General features: G+C 58.4%; 1 protein-coding gene across 2 annotated transcripts; it reads left to right on the top strand.

Moving 5' to 3' along the window:
• The first annotated feature begins 4,098 nt into the window (after window positions 1-4,098).
• SLC29A4 (solute carrier family 29 member 4) lies at window positions 4,099-21,166 on the top strand. Of its 2 annotated transcripts, XM_064478724.1 has the most exons (11): window positions 4,100-4,258; window positions 7,901-8,083; window positions 11,200-11,325; window positions 11,606-11,719; window positions 12,166-12,294; window positions 14,002-14,076; window positions 15,340-15,587; window positions 16,381-16,519; window positions 16,661-16,848; window positions 17,729-17,969; window positions 19,043-21,166. In XM_064478724.1, the coding sequence occupies exons 2-11, from the start codon at window positions 7,912-7,914 to the stop codon at window positions 19,183-19,185; spliced, it is 1,575 nt and encodes a 524-aa protein (XP_064334794.1). In that variant the 5' UTR covers window positions 4,100-4,258; window positions 7,901-7,911; the 3' UTR covers window positions 19,186-21,166. The 2 variants fall into 2 exon arrangements, with proteins under 2 accessions (XP_064334795.1, XP_064334794.1); XM_064478725.1 differs by lacking the exon at window positions 11,606-11,719 and having other exon boundaries at window positions 4,099-4,258.
• Window positions 21,167-21,771: the final 605 nt, after the last annotated feature.

The following is a 21,771-nucleotide window of genomic DNA, read 5'->3' as shown; positions in this document are numbered from 1 at the left end:
TGACAGAACAGGGGCGGCTGCGGGCCCCTCCCTCAGTCCCAGCCACAGCCCGTCACCTGCTCATTGGCTGGGGCCTTCATTGGCTGCATTTTTCGTCCTGACAGATTGCTTTTCTCCAAGGGAAGGTTGCTACCCAGGGCTGGAGGACAGGCATCGATCAGCAGAGTCCGCGCTGTGGTCCCTGAGGCGTGGGTGTCACAGCAGGGGCTGCGGGCCTGGCTCTGAGCCCCACGCACCCCGGCGCCCGCCGCCAAGAACCCTTTCCCGGGTCTGCCCCTCACCCCCCCCCCCCAGAGGCTTCCGTGCCCAGCGGCACACTCACAAGGTGCGGAGCTGCCAGCCTCAGCTGGGACCTACCAGCTGGGGACCTTCCTGGGCCTCAGTCTGCTCACACATGACCTGGGCGATAACAGTAGCTGTCCCACAGCATAGGGCAGCTGGGAAATTAAATGGAAGGATGTCTGTAAAGTCATCCTCACCCATGTCTGAGGGCTTAGTGAGTGTCAGCCCCCCTGTGAAGTGTGATATATGTCTTTTACCCCTCACAATAGTCCTTTCAGAGCCACAGCTGGAGTCAGTGTATCTGCTATCACTGCCACAGCAACGCCATGTAACAAACCTCCCTAAAGGTCAGTAGAAGAGACAGTGAGTGTGTGTGGTTTTCACGTCTCAGGTGGCCCTGCAGAGCTCAAGGCTGGACTGTCCCTGAGGAAAGGTCCTGACATGGCAAGCTATAGTGGTGGTCTTTTCCTGTCAGTTCTGAGCCCTCCTGAAATGCATCTGCCACCACTGGCCCCCTGAGAGTCCGCACAACGCAGCCCTGAACTCCCCACCACACCACAAGCCCCTGCTAAGGTCCTTTGGACACTGGGCAACACATATCATCCTCCCAGACCTTGGCCTTCATGTAAAACCCGAAGTTTCTGCAACATCTAAGCAGACATTTTTGAAACCAAAAGGTCCTTCACCCCCAAGTCCTCATATAGCTTGATGCTGACAGGGGCCAGGGTGTGTGGACAGTGTGGGAACCGGGAAGGTGAGGCAGACAAGACGTCTCTGTCTCTACACACAGAAAGGTTTTTAATTTCTCATGATAAATGTGTTCTTGGTGAAAAGCATTACAAACTGAAATGGTCTTACTACAGAAAAGGCAGAACAACAGGAAGGCAATCCCTCTCCAGTCCCCACGTGCAGGGAGGACCACGGTGCACTATTCTGCTGTTTCCTTCTAGCCTTTTCTCTATGCAGCGTGACTATACTGAATGCATAACTGTCCGTACGCACGCTTGTCCACCTAGTGTTAAAAAATTCAAAGTGTGCAAAAGGGTACAGTAAAAAAATCCTTTCTCGGACCCCAGCCCCCCAATCTCCTTTCTCAGAAGTAATCACTGTTTGCTAATATTTTTATTTAGGATTTTATACTGATATGCACAGGCGAAACTAGTCTGCTGTTTTCCTGGAGAAATCTTTGTCCGATGTAGGAAGCCTTTTCTTTCTTCCTGTGCTCTGGAGTGATTAAGTTGCATGTGGCTCTCTCTTCTTTGAAAGTGGGTAGAATTCTATAATTCTGTGAAACTGTCCACCCCTGGGGTTTGGAAGCAGAGGAGGAGGAGTTCTCTAACGAAATCCTCAATTTCCTCTCCAGCAAGTATTCAGTGGAGATTTATTTCTCGTCTGCTTGCAGCTTGTCTTTTCATTTGTATTTTCCCAGAAAATCATTTACCCAGTTTTTGCAATTTGGGGGCACAAAGTGCAAAGTATCTTTTGTATTTCTTCCCATGTCCTGTTTCTGCGTCCCTTACTTTCACACTGCCATTTTCCCACATTACTGTAAATACTTCATCACCATGCCTCCTAGCAGTGATTTACATGTTATTCCACTAGTTTTCTTGTTTTATTCCGAATATAGCGTCTGTCCCCTGCCACAATAATTATTCCTTATCCTGTCTTCTTGGATAATCAGGCTACTTGTGATGTTTGGCTATTAGGACGAGCATCTTTGTGTATAAAGCCTTTTCTGTATTTAGAATTATTTCCTTAGGCTAGATTTTTCTGGATCAAAGGGTAAGCATGTCTTTTAAGCCAATTTACTTTCAGGAAGGGTTGTTCCAATTTGCTCTCCCACCAGCTACCTCCGTTTAAAAACCTGGGTCAGGCCACACTCCCTCCTCTGACTAACACTCCAGGGGCTTCAACAAGACCCCCTGTGGGCTGGTTTCTGCCCTTCGCCCACTTCTCCTCCCCCTGGAGTGGCTCCTCCCTTCCAGATACGCTGGCCTTCTTTCTGTTCTTGAATAGAATGAGCTTTTTCTGGCCTCAGGACTTTGCACTGGCTGTTTCCTCTGCCCAGAACACCCTTCCCACAAACCTCACAACAAGAGGCCAGTCTCTCAGGTCCAGTGTCATCTTCTCAGAGTGGCCTTCCCTGACCACTTGACAATGATGCCAACCCATCCCCACAGGCACATGCCCTTGTCTATCTCACCACCGTCTCCCAGTCTTCCAGGCATTGGATGCTTCCGGAAATGACTGTACCTGTTAATTGCCTGTGCAACCCCTGATGTGTCCCCTGCATCCAGAACACAGTCTTACGGGCAGTAAATAACTTTTATTTACTGCATCTAGAATGCAGTTGTACGGGCACCAAGTAACTTTTATTTACACCCAGGGCAGCTCTGCATGGCTTTCCTACATTGGCCCTCTCAAAGCTCTAGACCCAAGGGAGACTTCAGGCTCATTAACTGTAAGATTAATTACTTTGAACAACTGGCCATCCCCCTAGCCCAGACAGCAGCAGACGAAGGTCAGGGGGCCGCATCCCACCCCTACATGCTCTCAGCACCCTCCCCAGCACATTTCCCATTCGCTTCACTTCACACACCCATATTTAACACCAAATTCAGTCCATCCATCAAACAATACTTTATTCCGGCCGAAAGCTAGGCACTGCATTGAGCACCCAGGAGCCAGAGAAACATAAAGCAGACCCTTCCCCTGACGGGGCTTCCAGTCTTCTAGGAGAGACAGGCGGGTCCTTGAGAACAGAGACTGACCCCTGCCACAGGCAGCTGGCCTCCGGGTTGATGGCGAGGGTGGGTCTTCAGGCAGGAGGAGAAGCCAGTCTGGTGGAAGGTGAGGTAAGGGCAATCAGGTAGGGGACTGGCACAGCCCTGGCAGGCACCTGTGCTGATTCCACGGCGGGGGGCGGGGGGCGGTGCTCAGCCCTAGGTGGGGACAGGGCTCACCTGATTCCTTCCCAGGGGCAGGCTCCTCTACCTCCCACCTGGTTCCTGTTCTCACCTTGCTGCCAGACTTTCTGGGAAGGAACATTCCCTCCCTCTGCCCCCCATGGAGGGCCCCTCCCGGGTGAAGCTTCCTGAGCCTCGGCACCATCTCTCTTAGAGGCACATTACAGGCGAGTAGACTGAGGCTTGGAGGGCAGTGTGCGCTGGGACCTACAGCCCTGGGGAAGGGTTATAATTCCATCTGCCTAGGAGAATACTGAGGCTTCTGGATAGGAAGCTACCTAATCAGGGTCTGACCCCAGGCTGCGGGTGGGGGAGACCGAGCAGGGCTGGGGACCCGGCGACGGAGCGGCACAGAGCGCAGCAGCAGCCTCTAGACCTGTCTGGAATCCGCACGTTCTCCTGCCCGCGGAATCCGACTCATCCTTCAAAACTTGAATCAGGTCACCGGGTGCCCTGTCTCACCCACCCTCCGAGCACCGCAGGGTTCCCCCCGCTAGGGTACCCGGGTTAGGGGAGTGAACCAGGGAAGGGGGACTGGAGGCCTGGGCACCAAGACGGGGAGCTGGGCATGGGGGTTGGCGGCTACATCAGTCACAGGTCACCCCGGGTCTCCAGGGCCGTCGTACTCTCCCCGGGGTGTCGGGGGCCGAGACCTCAGCCTCTGCCCCTCCCCTGCCTCTGCCGGTGCAACGGGCGGGGGAGGGCGGAGGAGGGCGGGGAAGGAGGAGGGGAGAAAGGGGCGGGGCTCCGCTCGGGGGGCGGGCGGGGGCGGAGCGCGGGGCCCCCTGCTGTGCTCGCCGATGCTGCTGCGCCCCCCAGACACGCTCGCCGACCCGGGGGCCCGCGGGCCCGGAACCCGCGGAGGACGCCGGCCACGCCCGGCCCGAGGCGGGGTGCAGGGAGCTGGGCGCAGCGGGCCGGGGCGCGGGCGCCCAGGGGTCCTGGCGCGGGGGCGTTGGGCGCGGGCGGGACCGCGCGCGCAGAGGACCCCCGGGCCCGGCCCGGCCGAGGTAAGCGGTCACCGCGGGGACGGCGGGCGGGGGCGGGGACCGGCTGGGGCAAGGAGACCTGTCGGAGCCTTTGTCTGAGGCGCGCGCGTCCCCACTCCGCGCCTCCTCTCCCTCTGCACCGGCTCCGGCCGAGTCCAGGGCCAGGGTCACGTGACCCACAGGGAACATTTCGCCCCCTCACCCAGAGCCTCCAGCCCCCACCCCCTTCCGGAATGAACAGTCTCCCACCTCCAGCCTATCCAGCATCCAGACCGGGCCAGCCCCCACGAGCCCATCTGCGAGCGCAGGACCCAGACACGGAAAGGGTGAGAGTGGCCGGCGGCTCCAGGCCATGCCCAGCTCTAGGTGCCACCTGCTCCCTGGACACTCCCTAAGCGTTCTTCCACCTGAAGTTCCTCTCTGGAACCCCCTCCGCCCCACCTCGCCCCTTCCCCCAGCCAGCCCCCTCCCAGCTCTTGGGAAAGCCGCTGGAAGAGGTGCGGCCTGTTCCCAGAGGTCACCTCCCAGTGGCCCGGGAGTCTGTCCTTTGCCTAGGAGCACAGGCCTGGGAACTTAGTTGTTGATGGGGCTGGTCTCACAGAAGGAGCTTGGGGCTTGAGGGGAACTGTAGCACCAAGGCCAGGGGTAGGAGGCTGGGGCTGGGCACCCCAGGAGCCAGCCAGCGCCTGTGGCCAGTGCCCTCACACATCCTCCCAAGAATCCAGAAATGGAGTGGCGCAAGGGTCTTGAAACGCACTTTCCTGTGGGCAGAACCAACGAAGAGGATTTGGGGTGGTCCAGGATGTGTGGCTGGAGAAAGAACAGCAGAGAACTCATAAGCCAGCCCAGGCACAGGGGCCCAGGGCCATCCAAGGGCATCCCGCCAGCCAGGGCTTGGGGCTCACGAGGAGCCCAGGGAGGGCTAGCAGACTGGGTTTCCAAGTAAAATTCAGGCTCCCTTGTCCCCTCTGGATGGGGGTAGAGCACAGCCCCTGAGAGGGGCCAGCCTGGTCAGACATCTAGTGAGTGCCCTTTGCAGTGCCCTGGGGCACAGTCAGAGCTTTGTCCACTCGGTCACGGCTGAAATGGCGGAGCCAAGGTGGTGGGCCTGCTGTGGCTCCGGTTACGAGCTGCGTGACCCCTGGGCCTGACTCTCTGTGCCTCAATATCCCTTTCTGCCAAGTGGAGGCATGAGCTGGGCCTTCAGGATGGCTGCGGTCAGCCCACAGCAGGTCCCTGGAGCGGAGGCTGATGCTGGGTATCTCCTGTGTGCAGCCGGCCTGCCCTACTAACCACCCCTCACCCACTCATGGAGCACTTTCTCACCTTCCTTGTCCACAAGGAGATGGGGAAACTGAGGCCCAGGTGTGACCCATGGAGGCAGTGACTGGGGTCCCCACAGGATGGGGGAGCAGAGAAGTTCCCTGTCCCTGTCCTTACATTTTAATCAAAGAAGGACCCGGGAAGAGGAGGAGTGTGTTGGGGAGGAGCTGAGGTTCTGGGCTGCTGGTGTGGAGTGGAGGGGAGTCTGGGGGAGGGGAGTTGGGTGCCTGTAGCTCAGGAGAGGTGGGAACTGCCTCTTCAGTGCACCCTCTGCCCTGCCACCTTGTGAGGTCGTGTGAAGGTTCACCAGGCCTCAGCCGAGGCAGCCAGAACACCTCCCAAGAGGGGGCCAGGAGGGGCACATGGGGACAGTGGCTGAGGCGGGCACTGTGGGTGGCAGCTGCTGCCTCCGCCAGGGAATGGGAGGGAGCAGAGGGGCCACCTCCTGGCTGATGCTGAGCACGTCCGCCTTCCCGGGTGGCGTGGCCTCTTGGCGGGGCGGAACCCTCAGCTCAGAGGCCAGGCGTGTGTGGGCACCATGTCTGTCTCGGGAACCTTTGCTGAACACAGACCAGGGCTCAGGGTCGGATTTCCTCCAGGGCCGGAGGGAGGAGTGTTCCATCATTGCTGACCTCCGCTCTGCTGCTGGCCCCTCCTGTCTGCAGAGAGAGGTGGATGGGTAGGGCCCGAGGGTGTCCAAGCCTTCAGTGCGGGATCCTGCCCAAGGCCACGGTCATTCAGACCCAGGCTGAGCTCTAAGTACTGTTTGGCCCCCAGCTCCAGATGTGCCAGGAGGCCCAGCACTGAGCATGGTGGGTCTCGCCTGGCTTCCCAGCTCCTAGAAGGAAAAGGAAAAGCCCACTACCCTTCTCTCCACTGCTCCTGGGTGCCCATCAGCCAGGTCAGGCCCCAGCTGGCAGGGGCAGTTTCCCCAGGCCCCAGGACCAACCTGGAAACTGGGATGGCTTGGGGCTCCCAGGCCCAACTCAGACTCTCTGTGGGGAGCTAGGAACGGGGAAAACACAGGACTGGGGTTGGAGGGTGCTCGGTAATTGGTGGGCACAACCGTCAGGAGGCTAGGGAGCGGGTAAACTGAGGCAGGGTTGCTGGAGGAAATTAGATGAAACAAGCAGAAGGGGGCAGGTGGGCGTGGCATGGGCCAACCTCAGAGAGCATGGGAGTGACTCTGGGCACGTGGGAGTGGTTCCCCTGCCCCCTGCTTCTTCCCTGGCTCCCCTACATGTGCTCGGGGTGGGCTAAGGAAGCAGAGATGCCACCCCCACTGCCCAACGCTGCCATGTCCCATCACTGTCTCAGATTCTCTCCCATAAGCGTGTATCCTTTTTGCAATCAGATAAATGAATAAAGGCTGTTAGAAAAACAAATTGATGGATGTTTTAGGGAAAAGCTAGACCCCCTCCTCCAACACACACAGGGTTACCTACACAGTAGGGGTTTCTCCATCGAGAATCAGTCAAGTCAGCACCTTACGTTCCTCTGAAGAGGGAAGGGCTACAGATTCAAAATGAAGCAAGAGAAACCAAGGAAGACCAAAGGAAGGACTTCCTGCAGCTGCAGGGGGTCGGCCCCAGAACGGAGCGCTGCAGTGACTCCCAACACCACTGCTGACTGAGACGGGCGTCGGAGTAGTGGCAGGAGGGCTGTTCACCCCCCCCAACGCTCATTTTCCTCGGCTGTCAAATGAGGGAATATCGGACCCTCCTCCCAGAGGGAAATGTTTCGTGGGGCAGCCAAGTGCAGCGCTGCCATACAAAGTGTTCACGATATGTCTCCCCGACACCCCCCTCAATTCTATTTCTCGCCATGCCCCCCGCCCCCGCCCCCCACCGTGCACGTCTCCATCCTTGCTCTCCACCATGGCCAGGGAGACGCAAATCATGTGACATCACTCGTCCGCAGAAGTTTGTGTGCTCCAGTGCACAGCTTCAAGGTGGGTGGGATGGAGGGTATAGCTCAGTGGTAGAGCACCTGCTTAGCATACACAAGGTCCCGGGTTCAATCCTCAGTACCTCTGTTAAAAATTTTTTTAAAAAGTAAAATAGAAATTCAGGGAGAGAGTATAGCTCTGTGGTAGAGTGCATGCCTAGCGCGCACTAGGTCTTGGGTTCAATCCCATGAACCTCCAATAAGAAAATAAGTAAATAAATAAATTTAATTACCTCCCCCTCAAAAAATTTTTTTAATTAAATAAAATAGAAATTCGAAATGGGTAGGATGAGTAGAGAGGACGATCCCCAGGCATACGGGCTTGGCAACGTGGCAGGGGGTGGGGAGTCCTCTCCTGGGTCCCCCAGCCTGCTTCCTCTGCTTTCTTGGCAGCACGGGCTACCATGGGCTCCGTGGGCAGCCAGCGCCTCCAGGAGCCCAGCGTGGCGGGCACACCTCACAGGAGCATGGTGATGAGCTTCAGCTTCGACAGTGGCCAGCTGGAGGAGGCGGTGACAGGGGCAGCTCAGACCCCGGGCAGTAGGGCCAGGGGCATCCCAATTTTCACAGACTCTGGTGAGTGAGGGTGCGGCCAGGGTACGCGTCTGCCCAGAGCAGGCTCTGTGGGAGCCCTCAGGAGCCTTCCTGGGACGGGGAGCTGTGGGTGGTCATTGAGCCTGGGAGGCAGCATCAGTCAGGACGGATTCAATGAGCTGTGGTAACAAACAAGCCCACCATCCCGTTGCCTTCACTAATGCCACGTGTCCAGAGAAGGTTCCATCTTAACATGGGCTTCCAGGACCGCTGGGCACACGGTGAGTCCTGTGCTGACCTGTGCATAAACTTCTGTCTGCAAGTGGCACATACGGTGTTGGTCACATTCTTTGGCCAGAACAAGCCATGCTTCACTTCAGTGGAGGCAGGAGAGTGCCTGAAAAGAGGAGGATTGATGTGAGGTTCAAAGACCTGGTTTTCTGTCTTGCTCTGTGACCGTGGGCAAGTGTCTCAACCTCTGGAAACAGGCCAGGTGCCTGAGATCAGACTTGCAGGGTGGGCTGCGTGCGGGTCTGGAGTCAGGCAGGTTTGGGTCCAACCCTGTAGGTGACAGCCAGTTTTCGATGGCTATGGTTATACTGGTACCAGCTCAGGCCCAGAAAGAGGGGCTTATTCTCAGGTCCCATCCCCTCTCTTTGCAGATGGGGAGTGGGGGTCCTGCTGGCCGAGCTGTGTGCTGGGTTTGGATAATCTCCCGGCACCCGTGTGCATGGAGAGTCAGCTTGGAGCCCATTCCCAAGATGCCAGACTTCTGGCCAGGCATAGCAGTGGGCGTCATGTGGCAGTGGCCGTGGAAGTGGTTGGTGGCCTTGGTGACTGTGGCAGTGGTGGTTTTAACTGTAATGGCTTCAGTGACGGTGGCTGGATCAGTCAAGGTTCAACCAGAGAAACAGAGTCAGTAGGAGCTAGATAGACAGACAGACAGAGATAGACAGTATTGAAGATATGATACAGGTATCAATATATAAATATTCATATGGATTTATTACAGGAAATTGACAAACTAAAGGGGAGGCTGGCTAAGCCAGTCTGAAGTCCGCAAGGCAGGTGGTCAGGATGGAAGATCACAAACAGGCTGGAACCCCACAGGCATGAGCTGTCTGGGGTCCCTGAGCTCTGGGAAGGCCTCAAGGTCTTGCCTGATTAGGTCAGGCCCACCCTGGGTACCTCCCTTTTGATTAGCTTAACGTAACTAAGGAGAGACTTTAATCTGCAAAATCCTTTCACAGGAGCACCTCAGCCAGTGTTTGATTAAACAACTGTGGTTCAGCTGCCAAGTTGGCCTGTAAATGGACCATCCTAGTCTCCCCACCCCGCCAGCTTGGCTCCTACACACAGCTCCCTAAACCATAGTTAAACTCCGAATAAGGACGCTAACAGTGAAACCCCCACCGACCATGATGCAGCTGACCCCTGTGCTAATGAAAACACACTCACCCTTTCCCCAGAAGAAGCAAAGTCCTTGTGCGATGCTCATACCTCTCCTTTGACACCCCGTACCTTATATACTGAGGTACAAAGACAGCTGTCATGCACGTCTTATGTTAGACGGGAAAGGCATCAGAGAGTGAATAAAACAAAAATATTTGGTTATTACATACACACGAACATACTCATATCAAAATAAGGAAGAGATATTCATAACACTTACTCCTCGTGTCTGGGACTGGTCACGTGGCGGCAGCCAGTGTCTATAACCACCCACCCCGTGTCTCCTTCGCCCGAGCTCTTCTCCTGGTGGGTCATGCAGCCTTCACTCCTGAAAGCTCTGGACCACTAGCAGTCCTGCTGGCACTGGGCTGGTAGTTTTCCACTGACTGTACCACAGGCCGTGGATGTCCTAAGAGAAGCTATAAAGGATCTCCTGTCTTGCAGACATACTCTTTCTTACTCCCAGTTTAGGAGCAGCCTGACTTCCCCTTGATAGTCAGGACCAGTCACCCCAGCCAGGACAGCAGCCCTCTCCTCGGCCAGTAGACTGGGGCAGGAGGCGCCCAGACCAGTCAGTGGCAGTCTTAGCCTCGAGATCAACTATGTCACTGTGTCTCGGGGTAGAACCATTCCTCCCTCTGGAACTAAGTCCCGTGGACCAGCAGAGCCTCGGGTCGTAGGGGTGGGAAGCGAAGTGGAACTCTGAAGGTCATAGTGAGTTGCCCCATTCCCACCTCCACGCGTGGTTTCTGGATGTGTGAATGCTGACTGTGGGAGAAGCCGCCCGTATACTGGACGCTGACTTAGAGCGCATGCGGCCTCGCGGAGAATGCCGCCTCAGCCCCGCCGAGTCCCGCCTGGTTTGCTCTTCCTCTCCCGCTCGTCTGGCCCCATAGCTGAGTGTTCAAAAGGCCATTCTGTCATTCTGTAGAGCCAGCTGCTTCAGGGGCTGTGATGGTGATGGTCGTGGTGGCAGTGGTCTCTTGGTGGTGGACAGTGGTCATGGTGATGGTTGCACTGGCTGTGGTGCTGGCAGTTGTACATGTCGCCTCGCGGCCATGACTTGGATGACTGGGGCAGCTGTGGCCGTGAAGGTGGATGGCTGCCATGGTGACAGTGACTGTGGTTGGAGTGGCTGTGAAGGCGATGGCAGTGGCTGTGATAGTGACGATCACTGCCGTGGTGTAGTGGCTCTTGCAACCTTGGCTGTGGGGATGGATGGCAGCCAGGGGGATGATAGCCTTGATGCTGGTGGGTGCAGTGGCAGTGGCCCATGATGATGGACCATGGCTATGGTGATGGTGGTCACGATGGGGGCTACAATAGTAACAGTGGCCATGGTGTTTGGTGACTTTTGATAATGGCCATGATGGCAGTGGTGTGGGCAGCTGTGGCCACAGTGATGGAGAGTGGCCATGGTCATTATGGCTTGGTGATTTGGATATGGTGGGAATGGCCATGGTGATGAAGGTCATGACGGTGGCTAAGCTGGCAGTGGTTCTGGTGGCAGTGAGAGGTGAATGGTGGTGTGGGATGGTGAGGTGCTGTGTCTGTGGTCAGGGTGATAGCCGTAGTGCCTGTGGCTGTGGTGGTCCTGATGGGGGTGCTGTGGTGGACTGTGGCCATGGCAATGGTGGCCATGCCGGTGGACTGCAGCCTGGAGAGGGCTTGTCCACTTCCCACCTGGTGTCTGGGTTTATCGGCAGAGGAGCCGGTGCCCGATGACCGCTACCACGCCATCTACTTTGCGATGCTGCTGGCTGGTGTGGGCTTCCTGCTGCCATACAACAGTTTCATCACCGACGTGGACTACCTGCACCACAAGTACCCAGGTGGGCCCCCCACAGTCCTGTCCTGCCACCACAGGCTGACTTGCACACTCAGCTCTTGCCCCCTGCCTTCCAGTAGCCCCACAGGCAGTACCCTGCTCAGGGAGCCTATTTTATTCAAATCCTAGCTCAGCTGTGAACTGCTGTGTGACCCCAGGACAGCCATTCACCCTCTCTGGGCCGTCAGCCCCTTTTGGGCAGAGTGCGGAGGCAGTCCCTGGCGGGGGTAGGTGCAGGGGGTGGGGCTCTGCCTGAGCACCTGCTGCTGGCCGGCCCCCTGCAGGGACCTCCATTGTGTTTGACATGAGTCTCACCTACATCTTGGTGGCCCTGGTGGCTGTGCTCCTGAACAACGCACTGGTGGAGAGACTGAGCCTGCACACCAGGATCACTGCGGGTACGCTGCCCACCCAGGCCCATCCCTCACCCCCTCCATTTCCCTGTGCCTCACTCTCCTTGTCTGTAAAACAGGCACACCTCCTGTATGAAAATCGCATCAGGCTTGGATGCGTGCAGCACAGGCTGGCGTGATACTCCCCCTGGGGAGGCTTTTGTGCGCCCCGAGTGTGTCCCCGGGCCCTTGCTCTTCCCTCAGCCTAGTCTGCTCGTCCTAGCCCTTCCGTCTCCATGGTAGCATTCAGCTTCAAAGCCCAGCTCTAACGGCGCCTCCTCCAGGGAGCCGTCCGGGTGCCCTTCTTAGACCTCTAAGGTGTCCACACCTTCCCAGTATTAAGAGGAAGGGCAGAGAGGGGGCACTTCAGACCTGGCCCTATGGGAGAAGTGGGATCGGGGGCTCCCCAGCCCACTGCTCATTGCCCCCTCTCTGGCCTCTCCCCACAACAGGCTACCTCTTAGCCTTGGGCCCCCTCCTCTTTATCAGCGTCTGTGACGTGTGGCTGCAGCTCTTCTCTCGTGACCAGGCTTACGCCATCAACCTGGCGGCGGTGGGCACCGTGGCCTTCGGCTGCACAGGTAGGGCCGGAGGTCGGGGACTGGCCCCAGAGCGCCCCCTGCAGGCCGTCGCCCGCGCCCCGTTCGCTTGCTGAGGGCGGGGCGTGTAACACGAGGTGCGGGGCCGCATCCCCGCGCGCAGCGTTGTGTCTGCTTCCGCACGTGCACGCACACGGCGCTCCCGCAGGCCCCCACGCGGCGCGTGGGCGTGCAGGCAGTGCCCTGGTTTGCTCAGCTATAAACTGGGCTTCAGCACTCCCCTGCCCGTGGCACCGTGTCATGGTGTTTCTCCTGGGTGGTAGCTTTCCAACTTTTTTTTTTTTTTTTTTTACTTTTTGTGTTGAAACTATTTCACACCTGTGGGAAGTGGCAAGAATAATATAACGAGTTCCCGTGTGTCTTTCACCCAGATTCATCAAGTGTTAATTGCTTTCTTTCCCTCTCTGGCTTTCTCTGTCCACCACCCCCTCCACCTTCTAAAGTATGTGTGTGTGTATATATATATATTTAAATATGAAATAATATATATTTTCCCCTTAAACCATTTGGGAGTTGCAGACGTCATCACCCTTCTTGTCTAAACACTGACAGTTCAGAGTGTTTAACAGTTAAAGCTGAGACATTTACTCTAGAACCACATTTATAATTGCTAAAATCAGGACATCTAACGCTGATACAATACTATTATCTAATCTACAGTGCATACTCAAGTTTCACTGATCATCCTGATAACATCCTTATAGTTGGGTTCTGCTGATGCAGGACCCAGCCCAGGAGCACACACCGCATTATCTGTCACATCTTCAGTCTTCCTTAATCCAGATGTCTTAATCCAGCCTTCTTCTGTCGCTGGTGGCAGTGATGTTTGGAAAGGTCCAGCTCGGTTGTTCTGTCAACTGTCAAACTTTTTTTGACCATGACATCCAGGGAGAAATGCATTTCACATTATGACCTAGCAAACGTGTGTGTGTGTGTGTGTGTTTATAAATGAAATCAAGTCTTCGTGAAATAATATTCTCAGTCCAGGCATTGTACTCAGGTCTGTGTTGTCCTGTTCTGTTTCATTAACCAACAACGTTGACAACAAACGCTGGTAAGGACCAGGAGACGCCAGCTTGCCAGCCCTGCTCCAGAGTTCATATCCAGGTGTGGGCGAGGCTAGGACAAGAGTCAGTGCGGTTTGATTTCCCCAGAGAATGCTGCATTTCTGACCTGCTGGTTAGAATGGGAGAGGTTATGCTGTGGTAACAAATGAGCCTGGAAATCTCAGGTTTATTTCTGGCTCCTTCTACGCGTCCTGCGTGTCAGTTGGGTTGTGTCTGACACAGTCACTGGGGACTGACAGCCGCTCCTTGTGTATAACATGCAGCCTCTTCTGTCGCCACCGCTGGGAAAAGAGGCACTGGGAGGAAGACCACATGGGCTTTTCTCACCTCGTCCAGGAGTGACACGTGTCATTTCTGCTCAGATTTCAGTGACCAGAGGTGGAGGAGGAGCCTGGCTGGCCCACGTGGCGGGGACGAGGGAGACAGTACAGCAGTAGGCAGTGGGCTTTGCTGTTTCCACCATGCCCTGCGAGGTGGCTGGACCAGACCCCTCTGCCACTAGCGGTGTTAATGTCTTTTCCCCGCACCCTCGCCAACACAGTGCTCTCAAACTTTCGAATTCTGTTCTGCGCGGACAGATAAGCGGTGTCTCACGGTTACTGCTCTCTCTCTCTCTCTCAAGTGCAGCAATCCAGCTTCTACGGGTACACGGGGATGCTGCCCAAGAGGTACACGCAGGGGGTGATGACGGGGGAGAGTGAGTATCTGCAGCCCCCGGAGCCGGGTGCTGGGACCCTCTTCCTGGGACTGAGGCAGGGCTCCCGAGCTCTGGGCGCGTGGGGCTGGGGATCCCCTGGCTAGTGGGGGGCGGGGCTCCCAGATGGAAGGGACATGGCTCTGATGTGCGTGATCTCGAGTGTGCGGTCCTATGTGATGTGGGAAGCACACACCCCTCTGAGCATGGGTTCAGGGTGTCTTGGAGAGCCGGTGCACCTGTGCATGGTATGCATTTTGCATGTGTGCATGTGTGTGTGTGTGGGTCCTCCCATCCACACCCCTGATGTACAGTGCCATCCCTAAAGGATCAAGATCCCTTGGAGCCCCAGATCCACGAGCCACCGCTGCTTGGCGTCCCAGACTAACTTTCCCAAGCCCACTTCATCATCTCCCACCCGCCCTTGCTCAGTGAATGGCACCCCTTTGCTCGAACCCCAAACTTACCCAACACTGAGTCCTTCCTTCTCCCATCCTGGGGACCTGCCCTCCAGGCCAATTCCTTTGCTCCAGCTCCTGGTTCAGGCAGCTGACTCCCTCTCTCTCCCTGCCGCCCCTTTTCAGCCCTTAACCCAGCACCACGCATCACGGGCCCCACACCTTGAAGCACCTTCCTGCAGGTGTCCTCAGTCTCCCTTCCGGGCCTGATGGGCCCGGCTCAGCCGTGCTGTCCGGCAGGAGGCTGGGCCCCGGCCAGGACCGACGTGGACTCTGGTCCCTGTTTCTCCTCTGGGGGTACTCTGCACCCTCTACCATACAGTGAGGTCGACCACATGCCCCCAGAGCTCCAAGCCTTGTGTCTACGGAGTTGGGTTCCAGGAAGGTACCCTGCTTGCAGTGACCCCCACTACTTTCCCCTGTAACCTCAGGACCTCACCCACGTGGTTCCAGGCCCATTACTTTCTTTCACCTCAAACACAAACGCACAGAGCTCGTGCCAGCCCTCTGCCAGGGATGCTCGGCCCTTAGTCTCTGCCTATCCCCCCAAATCATGCAGTTTTCGACATTTTTCTGTGACCTGTTTGTGGCCTCCCCCCACAGAGCCCCAGGAAGGAAGGGCCCCGTGTGTATAAACCGCCCGTGTCCTCAGGGCGGGATGGTGCCGGGAATACAACAGGCACCCGATAAATGCTCCGGGGGTGTGTGTGAGCAGGGGGTGGCGCCGGAGGGGGGCGGCCTGAGCGGAAGCACTGCGGGGCCGCCGGCTGTGCGCGGTGGGGCCGACCCGCCCCCGGCGCTCCCGCAGGCACGGCGGGCGTGATGGTCTCCCTGAGCCGCATCCTCACCAAGCTGCTGCTGCCGGACGAGCGCGCCGGCACGCTCATCTTCTTCCTGGTCTCCGTGGGCCTGGAGCTGCTCTGCTTCCTGCTGCACCTGCTGGTGCGGCGCAGCCGCTTCGTGCTCTACCACACGGCGCGGCCGCGCCCCAGCCGCCCGGGCTGCGGGGCCGGCTACCGCATCCACCACGACGTCGGCACCGAGGACGTCCACTTTGTAAGTCGCCCAGATGGGGGGCGGGCAGCCGGGAGGCCCCGGGCACAGCCTCCGCCCAGTCCCGGCCGGGCTCCGACAGCTGCGCCTCCCGCTCCCGGAGTCTCAGGCGCCAGCTCCTTCTGTGGCCCGAGGCTCCTTCCCACCGGCCCTCCTTCGTTCTGTGGTCTAAGGGTTCGTCCCTTGGTGCCACCACCCGCCTGTGTCCGGAGACCCATGGCTGTGATGGCCCAGATCTGCGGCCTGAGCCCCCTGGCTGTGATCTACAGCTGAGGCCTGAGCGCCCCCTGGTGGTGATGGCTCATACCTGCGACCTGAGCATCCGGGGGCTGGGGCGCCCTCTGGTGGCGGCAGGGCTGCATATCCCGCAGAGGGTCCAGGGATGGCAGGTGTGCCGGCCACGAGGAGGGCCAGGCAGGGGGAGCCAGAATGTTCTCAAAGACTCTGTTACAGCGAGTCACCCTCCCTGGGCCCTGGGCTGGGGACACTGCAGCGAGCCAGAGACCGGCTAGAGGGAGGCGTGCTGTGACAAGGCCTATGCCAGAAACGGGGGCCCCCTTGTTGGTCAAGGAGTTTTTCCGAGAAGTGGCTCTGGGCTGAGACTGGAGCCTTGGGGGGGGGGGGGAGGGAGGTGAAGATCCACAGGAAGGGCGTTGGGGCAGAGGGAAGAGCATGCGCAAAGGCTCAGCGGCTGGGAGGAGCTGGGCGTGCTTGTGGGGTGGTGAGGAAGCCAGGGCAGGCGGGAGGCTGCGAGGGGGCTCCACCCAGACCCCTTCCCGCTCCGTCCTCCCTCCAGGAGCACCAAGGCCCAACCCTGTCCAACGGCGGGTCCCCAAAGGACAGCCCAGCCCATGAAGTGACCAGCAGCGGGGGAGCCTACACGCGCTTCGATGTGCCTCGGCCGAGAATCCGGCGGAGCTGGCCCTCCTTCAGAGGTGGGGGCGGGCTGGGCCCACGCTCCCATCGGTGCCTCCACCCCCGCGGGCTCGCTGGCCCCGTCTGCACGCCTGGGGTGCTCCGGCGGGAGGGGGCGGTCCTCGGGGTGCTGCCTCCTGACCCCCGCCTGGTGCCCACAGCCCTGCTGCTGCACCGCTACGTCGTGGCGCGCGTCATCTGGGCCGACATGCTGTCCATCGCCGTGACCTACTTCATCACGCTGTGCCTGTTCCCGGGTCTCGAGTCCGAGATTCGCCACTGCATCCTGGGCGAGTGGCTGCCCATCCTCATCATGGCCGTGTTCAACCTCTCTGACTTCGTGGGCAAGGTGGGCCCCCCTGCGGGGAGGACACCGTGGGTGGGGGCAGCAGATGCCGGGGAGGTCGTGGGAGCTGCAGGGAGGGTCCCCAGGGAGGCGCCGACCCCGAGCTGAGGATGCACGGGTCTCCGGGTGGGGAGGGTGGAAGCAGGAACGGCCAGCGCAGGGTAGGAGGGGCGCCCCAAGTGATCACAGGGCAGCTCTGTGGGGTCTGGCCAGGGCCGGCTCTCACCCTCCCACCCCATGCTCACTAGTTAATGGGTCTCTAATGACCATCAGGGGTGCAGGCACATGAAGTACAGGGGACAGGAGCACCTAGAAATGGCTCAGGGGCCAGACGAACCCAGGCAGAGCATCATGTGCTATGGGTGCAGGCAAGGTTGGGGTCAGGGCTCCAGCAAAACCAAAGCTGAGGTTTCTATAAGGCCCAGAGAGGGAAAGCCATCTGCCTGGAGTCACACAGCTGAGAGGTCTGAGAAACCCTCAAGTCTCTGCTTCCAGAGGGAGCGAGGCTAGGTAGTGGGTCCAGCTGCTGCCACTTCCTGCGAGTGGATGCACGTGGCCCTGACCTTCTGGGCCTCTGTGTTCTCGTTTCTCAAATAAGGTTAAGAGCCCCACCTGGCGAGGGTGCTGTGAGGACTGAGCAGGCAGCACCTCCGTTGTGTTTAGCTGGGTGCTGGGTGCACAGCAAGGACTGTGTGCCTCTAACAAGGGATTTGGTGGGTTTTTGTGGATACAGCTAGGAAAGGGTGGGGACACGGCATGAGCTGGGCCGAGCCAGGAGTGTCCAGGGACCAGGCAGGATGGGGGCTGTCTGGAGGCTGCCAGGGAGATGCGAGGGCAGTGGGCTCGGGGACAGGTAGGAACGCACGTGTCTGGCTCCCCACAGATCCTGGCAGCCCTGCCCATGGACTGGCGGGGCACCCATCTGCTGGCCTGCTCCTGCCTGCGCGTGGTTTTCATCCCCCTCTTCATCCTGTGCGTCTACCCCAGCGGGACGCCCGCCCTGCGCCACCCGGCCTGGCCCTGCGTCCTCTCCCTGCTCATGGGCATCAGCAACGGCTACTTCGGCAGTGTGCCCATGATTCTGGCCGCGGGCAAAGTGAGCCCCAGGCAGCGGGAGCTGGCAGGTAAGGCCCCCGGCCCATGCCCCCCTTGCCCGCGGGGCTGTCCGCTGCCAGGCAGGGAAACCGAGGCCCATGAAAGTCAAGGCCACACAGCGAGAAGGTACATTTGGGTCCCAGAGCACGTCAGCCTCAGAGCTCACAGGCGTGGGGACATCTGTCAGTCACTTACCCTTCATTCATCCTGCAGCTACTTGGTGAGCCCCTGCCGTGCACCAGGCGCTGTTCTACGCGCTGGAGACACAGTGGCAACAAAACAGTGACCCCTGTGCTTGTGGGGTTGACAGTCCAGAGGTGACAAGTAACAAAAAGATGTAATCTTTTGGATGGTGCTAGGTATGATGAAGAAATATGAAACAGGCAGTAGGATGGGGGAGTAGGGGTGGGGGCTTCACAGGGAGGCAGAGCAGTCTGGGAAGACTTCACTGAGGCAGTGACTTGGGCAAAGACTTGGAGGAACTAGTGAGGGCCAGCCTCGTGACAATGTGGGGGAAGAGTGTTGTGGTGGGAATAGCATGTGCAAAGGCCCAGAGGCAAAAGCAGTCGTGTGTGCCAGGGCAGTGGCATGAAGAGGTGGGTGGGGCCTGGACGAAGGCCCTGGATTCTGGATCGGTTTTGACGGTAGGGCCCACAGGGCCATTGGACAGACTGGGAGATAGGGTAGGAGAAAGGGACGGGGGTCCAGAGGATTCCCAAGTTTAGGCCTGCTGCTCAGCGAGAAGGTTGGATTGCCGTCAGCTGAGATGGGGAAGGGGCCCTGGAGCTGGGTTCTGCACGAAGTATGTTCAAGAGCCCATTAGACATCCTGAGGCGTCCGTGACGAGGAAGCAGCTGGAGATGGGAGACTGCAGTGGGGGAGGCACAGGCCAGGCCTGGGGCCCCGGCCTGTGGGCGGCCGCCTCCTCGGGCAGGAGCCGACAGCGGTCCCTGCTTCACACCTGAGAACCCAAGGCTCGGGCTCCAGCCCTTTGTTAAGTGGCCGCTGGACTTGTGCGCGGGACTTGGCTGCTGTACCCCCAACCCGGGGCCTCTCGCAGCCCTGCAGCCTCCCTCCCGCTCAGGTCCCGTCCTGTCTGCAGGGAACACCATGACCGTGTCCTACATGACGGGGCTGACGCTGGGCTCGGCCGTGGCCTACTGCACCTACAGCCTCACCCGGGGCGCCCCCAGCAGCTGCCTCCACACCTCCACCACCAACGCCTCGGCCCCCGCCAGCCCCTGAGCCAGGCCCGCACCCTGCGCTGCCCAGGGAGGGCCGCCAGGCCCCCCCCCCAAAACCCCTGCCTGCAGTGCCTGCGGGGCCCCGCATCCTCCCCGCCACCCTCTCTGGACCCAGCTGCCATCACTCCAGCCCCAGGGTCCTGCCAAGTTCTTGGAGGCCTGGATGGGTCGCGGCCACCAGGGTTCTGCCAGCACTGTGCCCTCTGTTCGTCTCACACCTGCCCCCCGCCCTCCGCCTGTGTCCGTGGTCCCAGCGCTAGCCAAGCCAGTGCTCTGTGGGGTCCCTCACTGCCGTCCTCACCGGGGAGAGCAGACCACCAGCCGGTGTCTCTTCCTGGGGACCCTCACCCGCGTCTACTTTGAGGGCCCCCTGCCCCGATCACACGGTCTGCAGCACCTGACCCAGCCCCTCCCTTCACTGAGGACCCCACCCCACCCCACCCCACCGGCTTCCCCATACTGCCCTGCTCTTAAACACTGCTTCTCCCAAACAAAATGAGTTCGCTGTGAAGGAGCTGTAGTCCTGGGTCTGAATGGTCTCAGAGCACGGCCTGTGCTGGCCTTTCTGCAACCCCAGCTTTGGTGCCGGCCTCCCCCATGCCAGCACGCCCTATGCACACTGGCACCCACCTAATGCCTCAGGCCTGGAGGGCTCTGCCTGCCTGGGGACCCCCATACACTTCTCTGGCTCCTCCCTGTCTGATACAATTTGGGGCCACAAAGCAGGGCCCACACCCTGCCAAAGTCAACTCTTGACCTCAGCCTTGAACCCTGTCCAGATAGGCCCAGGAGTCCTTGGCAAGTAGGAAGGGACAGGGGTCCCTCCAGAGCTCCCGCTGACTCGGCGCCCTGAGCTGGGGGGATTCTGGGAGCCTCCTGCCAAAGACGGGCCTCTCCAGGGGGAGGACACACGCCCTCCCACACCCCGGTACCGCTGTGACCACCCAGCCTCTCTGTGTCCTGTCCACCCGTCTGTCCACTAACTGTACCGCACTGGCCATTAAAGATGAAGGCAGAGCGACTGCCCCACCGCTGCCTCCAAGTAGTGTCCATGCAGCCGTCTCAGGCACTGGGGTGGGAGGAGGGCCCCTGGCAGGACGGGGCCCACCTGCCTGGCTGGGACCCCAGACTTCCTTCCACACACCTGGCAGGCCAGGGACAGGTTTGTGTGGATGGTGAGGGGGCCAGGAAGCATTTGGGGTTTGAAGGATACCTTGGTGCCCCTTTGAGCCTCAGGACGGTCAGGGAGGGTGGCTGCATCCCACCCACCTGAAAGGGGGAAAAAGAGGGGAGGCAGCTTACCACCTGACCCCAGGGATCAGAGCCAGAACCTAAGGCTGAGGGTTCTGGGATGGAGTCCCAGCCCTAGTGCTGATTTGTGTGATTTGGACAAATTCCCTCACTGTTGTGTCAGTTTCCCCAGGGAGCGGGGCTGGCCCACTCTTTGATGTGGCTCCCTTGGAGGGCAGTAGGGGAGGAGGGAGACGGCTGTCTGAGGCTGGCATCCTCCAAGAGGCCCCCCCACTCAGGACAGAGACCAGCTTGTTACCACGTGGGCCAAGACCGCGCGGGGCGATGCCACACGAGCCGCCAGGTGGCGCCAGCGCGCCGCTCCTCCCGAGACTGCGGGGATGGGGCGGGGGCAGACGGCCTCGTGATTCAGTTTCTCTGAAACCAAAGGACCCGCAAAGCCCTTTTTCTGGCCAGACACTGAGCTAGCTGCCCTCCATGATCGCCACACTGCCGTGAAACAGCAAAGCCACGACATCCGTGTCCTGTCCACGCCCAGTGCACTGGGTCGCAGGGCATGTACCCCTGGGGTCAGGCTGGAGTGTCCTGGGCTGGGAGTTGGGGGTGACCATGCCAGGACCTGGCTCACCCCCACCCCCACCCCCTGCCGCCTGGAGTGCCGTCCCTCTGTTTTGCACTGGCTCAGGGCCACTCAGACCATCAGCCCCGTTGTCAGCTCTGGGTGTGGGCATGGCTGGGAGCGCTCAGCTCTATGCATTTTGGGTTTTTTTTATTTTCTTATTGTCTCATTCTTCATAAAAGTCATCTCAGTTGTAGCCTCCTGCACTCTTCTCCTATTTTTTTATTTTTTAAAGTATCCTTGATGTATGATACGTAAGTTACAGATGCACAATAGAGTGATTCACAATTTTCATGGATATACTCCATTTATAATTATAAAAATTGACTATGTTCCCCGTGTTGTACAAAATACCCTTGTAGCTTATTTTATACATGTTAGTTTGTACCCCTTAATCCCCTAAGTTGGTATTACCCCCACTCTTTTCCCTCTCCCCACTGGTAACCACTAGTTTGTTCTCTGTATCTGAGTCTGTTTCTTTTATGTTATATTCACTAAGGCGTTGTATTTTTTAGATTCCCATATAAGAGATATTGCACAGTATTTGTTTTTCTCTAATTTCACTGAGCGAAATAGCGTTCAAGGCTACAAATGGCATCTGTGTTGCTACAAATGGCAACATTTAATTCTTTTTATGGCTGAGTAATATTCCATTGTGTATATTTATCACATCTACTTTATCTATTCATCTGTTGATGGACACTTAGGTTGCTTCCA

The sequence above is a fragment of the Camelus dromedarius genome, chromosome 24 (genome assembly GCF_036321535.1).
Source record: "Camelus dromedarius isolate mCamDro1 chromosome 24, mCamDro1.pat, whole genome shotgun sequence".
NCBI classification, from domain to species: domain Eukaryota; kingdom Metazoa; phylum Chordata; class Mammalia; order Artiodactyla; family Camelidae; genus Camelus; species Camelus dromedarius.
This window is presented reverse-complemented; position numbering and strand designations above follow the sequence as displayed.

Bases quoted from the DNA above. Each gene is read 5' to 3' on its own strand.
- SLC29A4 (XM_064478724.1), top strand. From the start codon at position 7,912: ATGGGCTCCGTGGGCAGCCAGCGCCTCCAGGAGCCCAGCGTGGCGGGC. The intron at 8,084-11,199 runs GTGAGTGAGGGT...GTTTATCGGCAG, and splicing joins CCCAATTTTCACAGACTCTG to AGGAGCCGGTGCCCGATGAC. The intron at 16,520-16,660 runs GTGGGGGCGGGC...TGGTGCCCACAG, and splicing joins GAGCTGGCCCTCCTTCAGAG to CCCTGCTGCTGCACCGCTAC.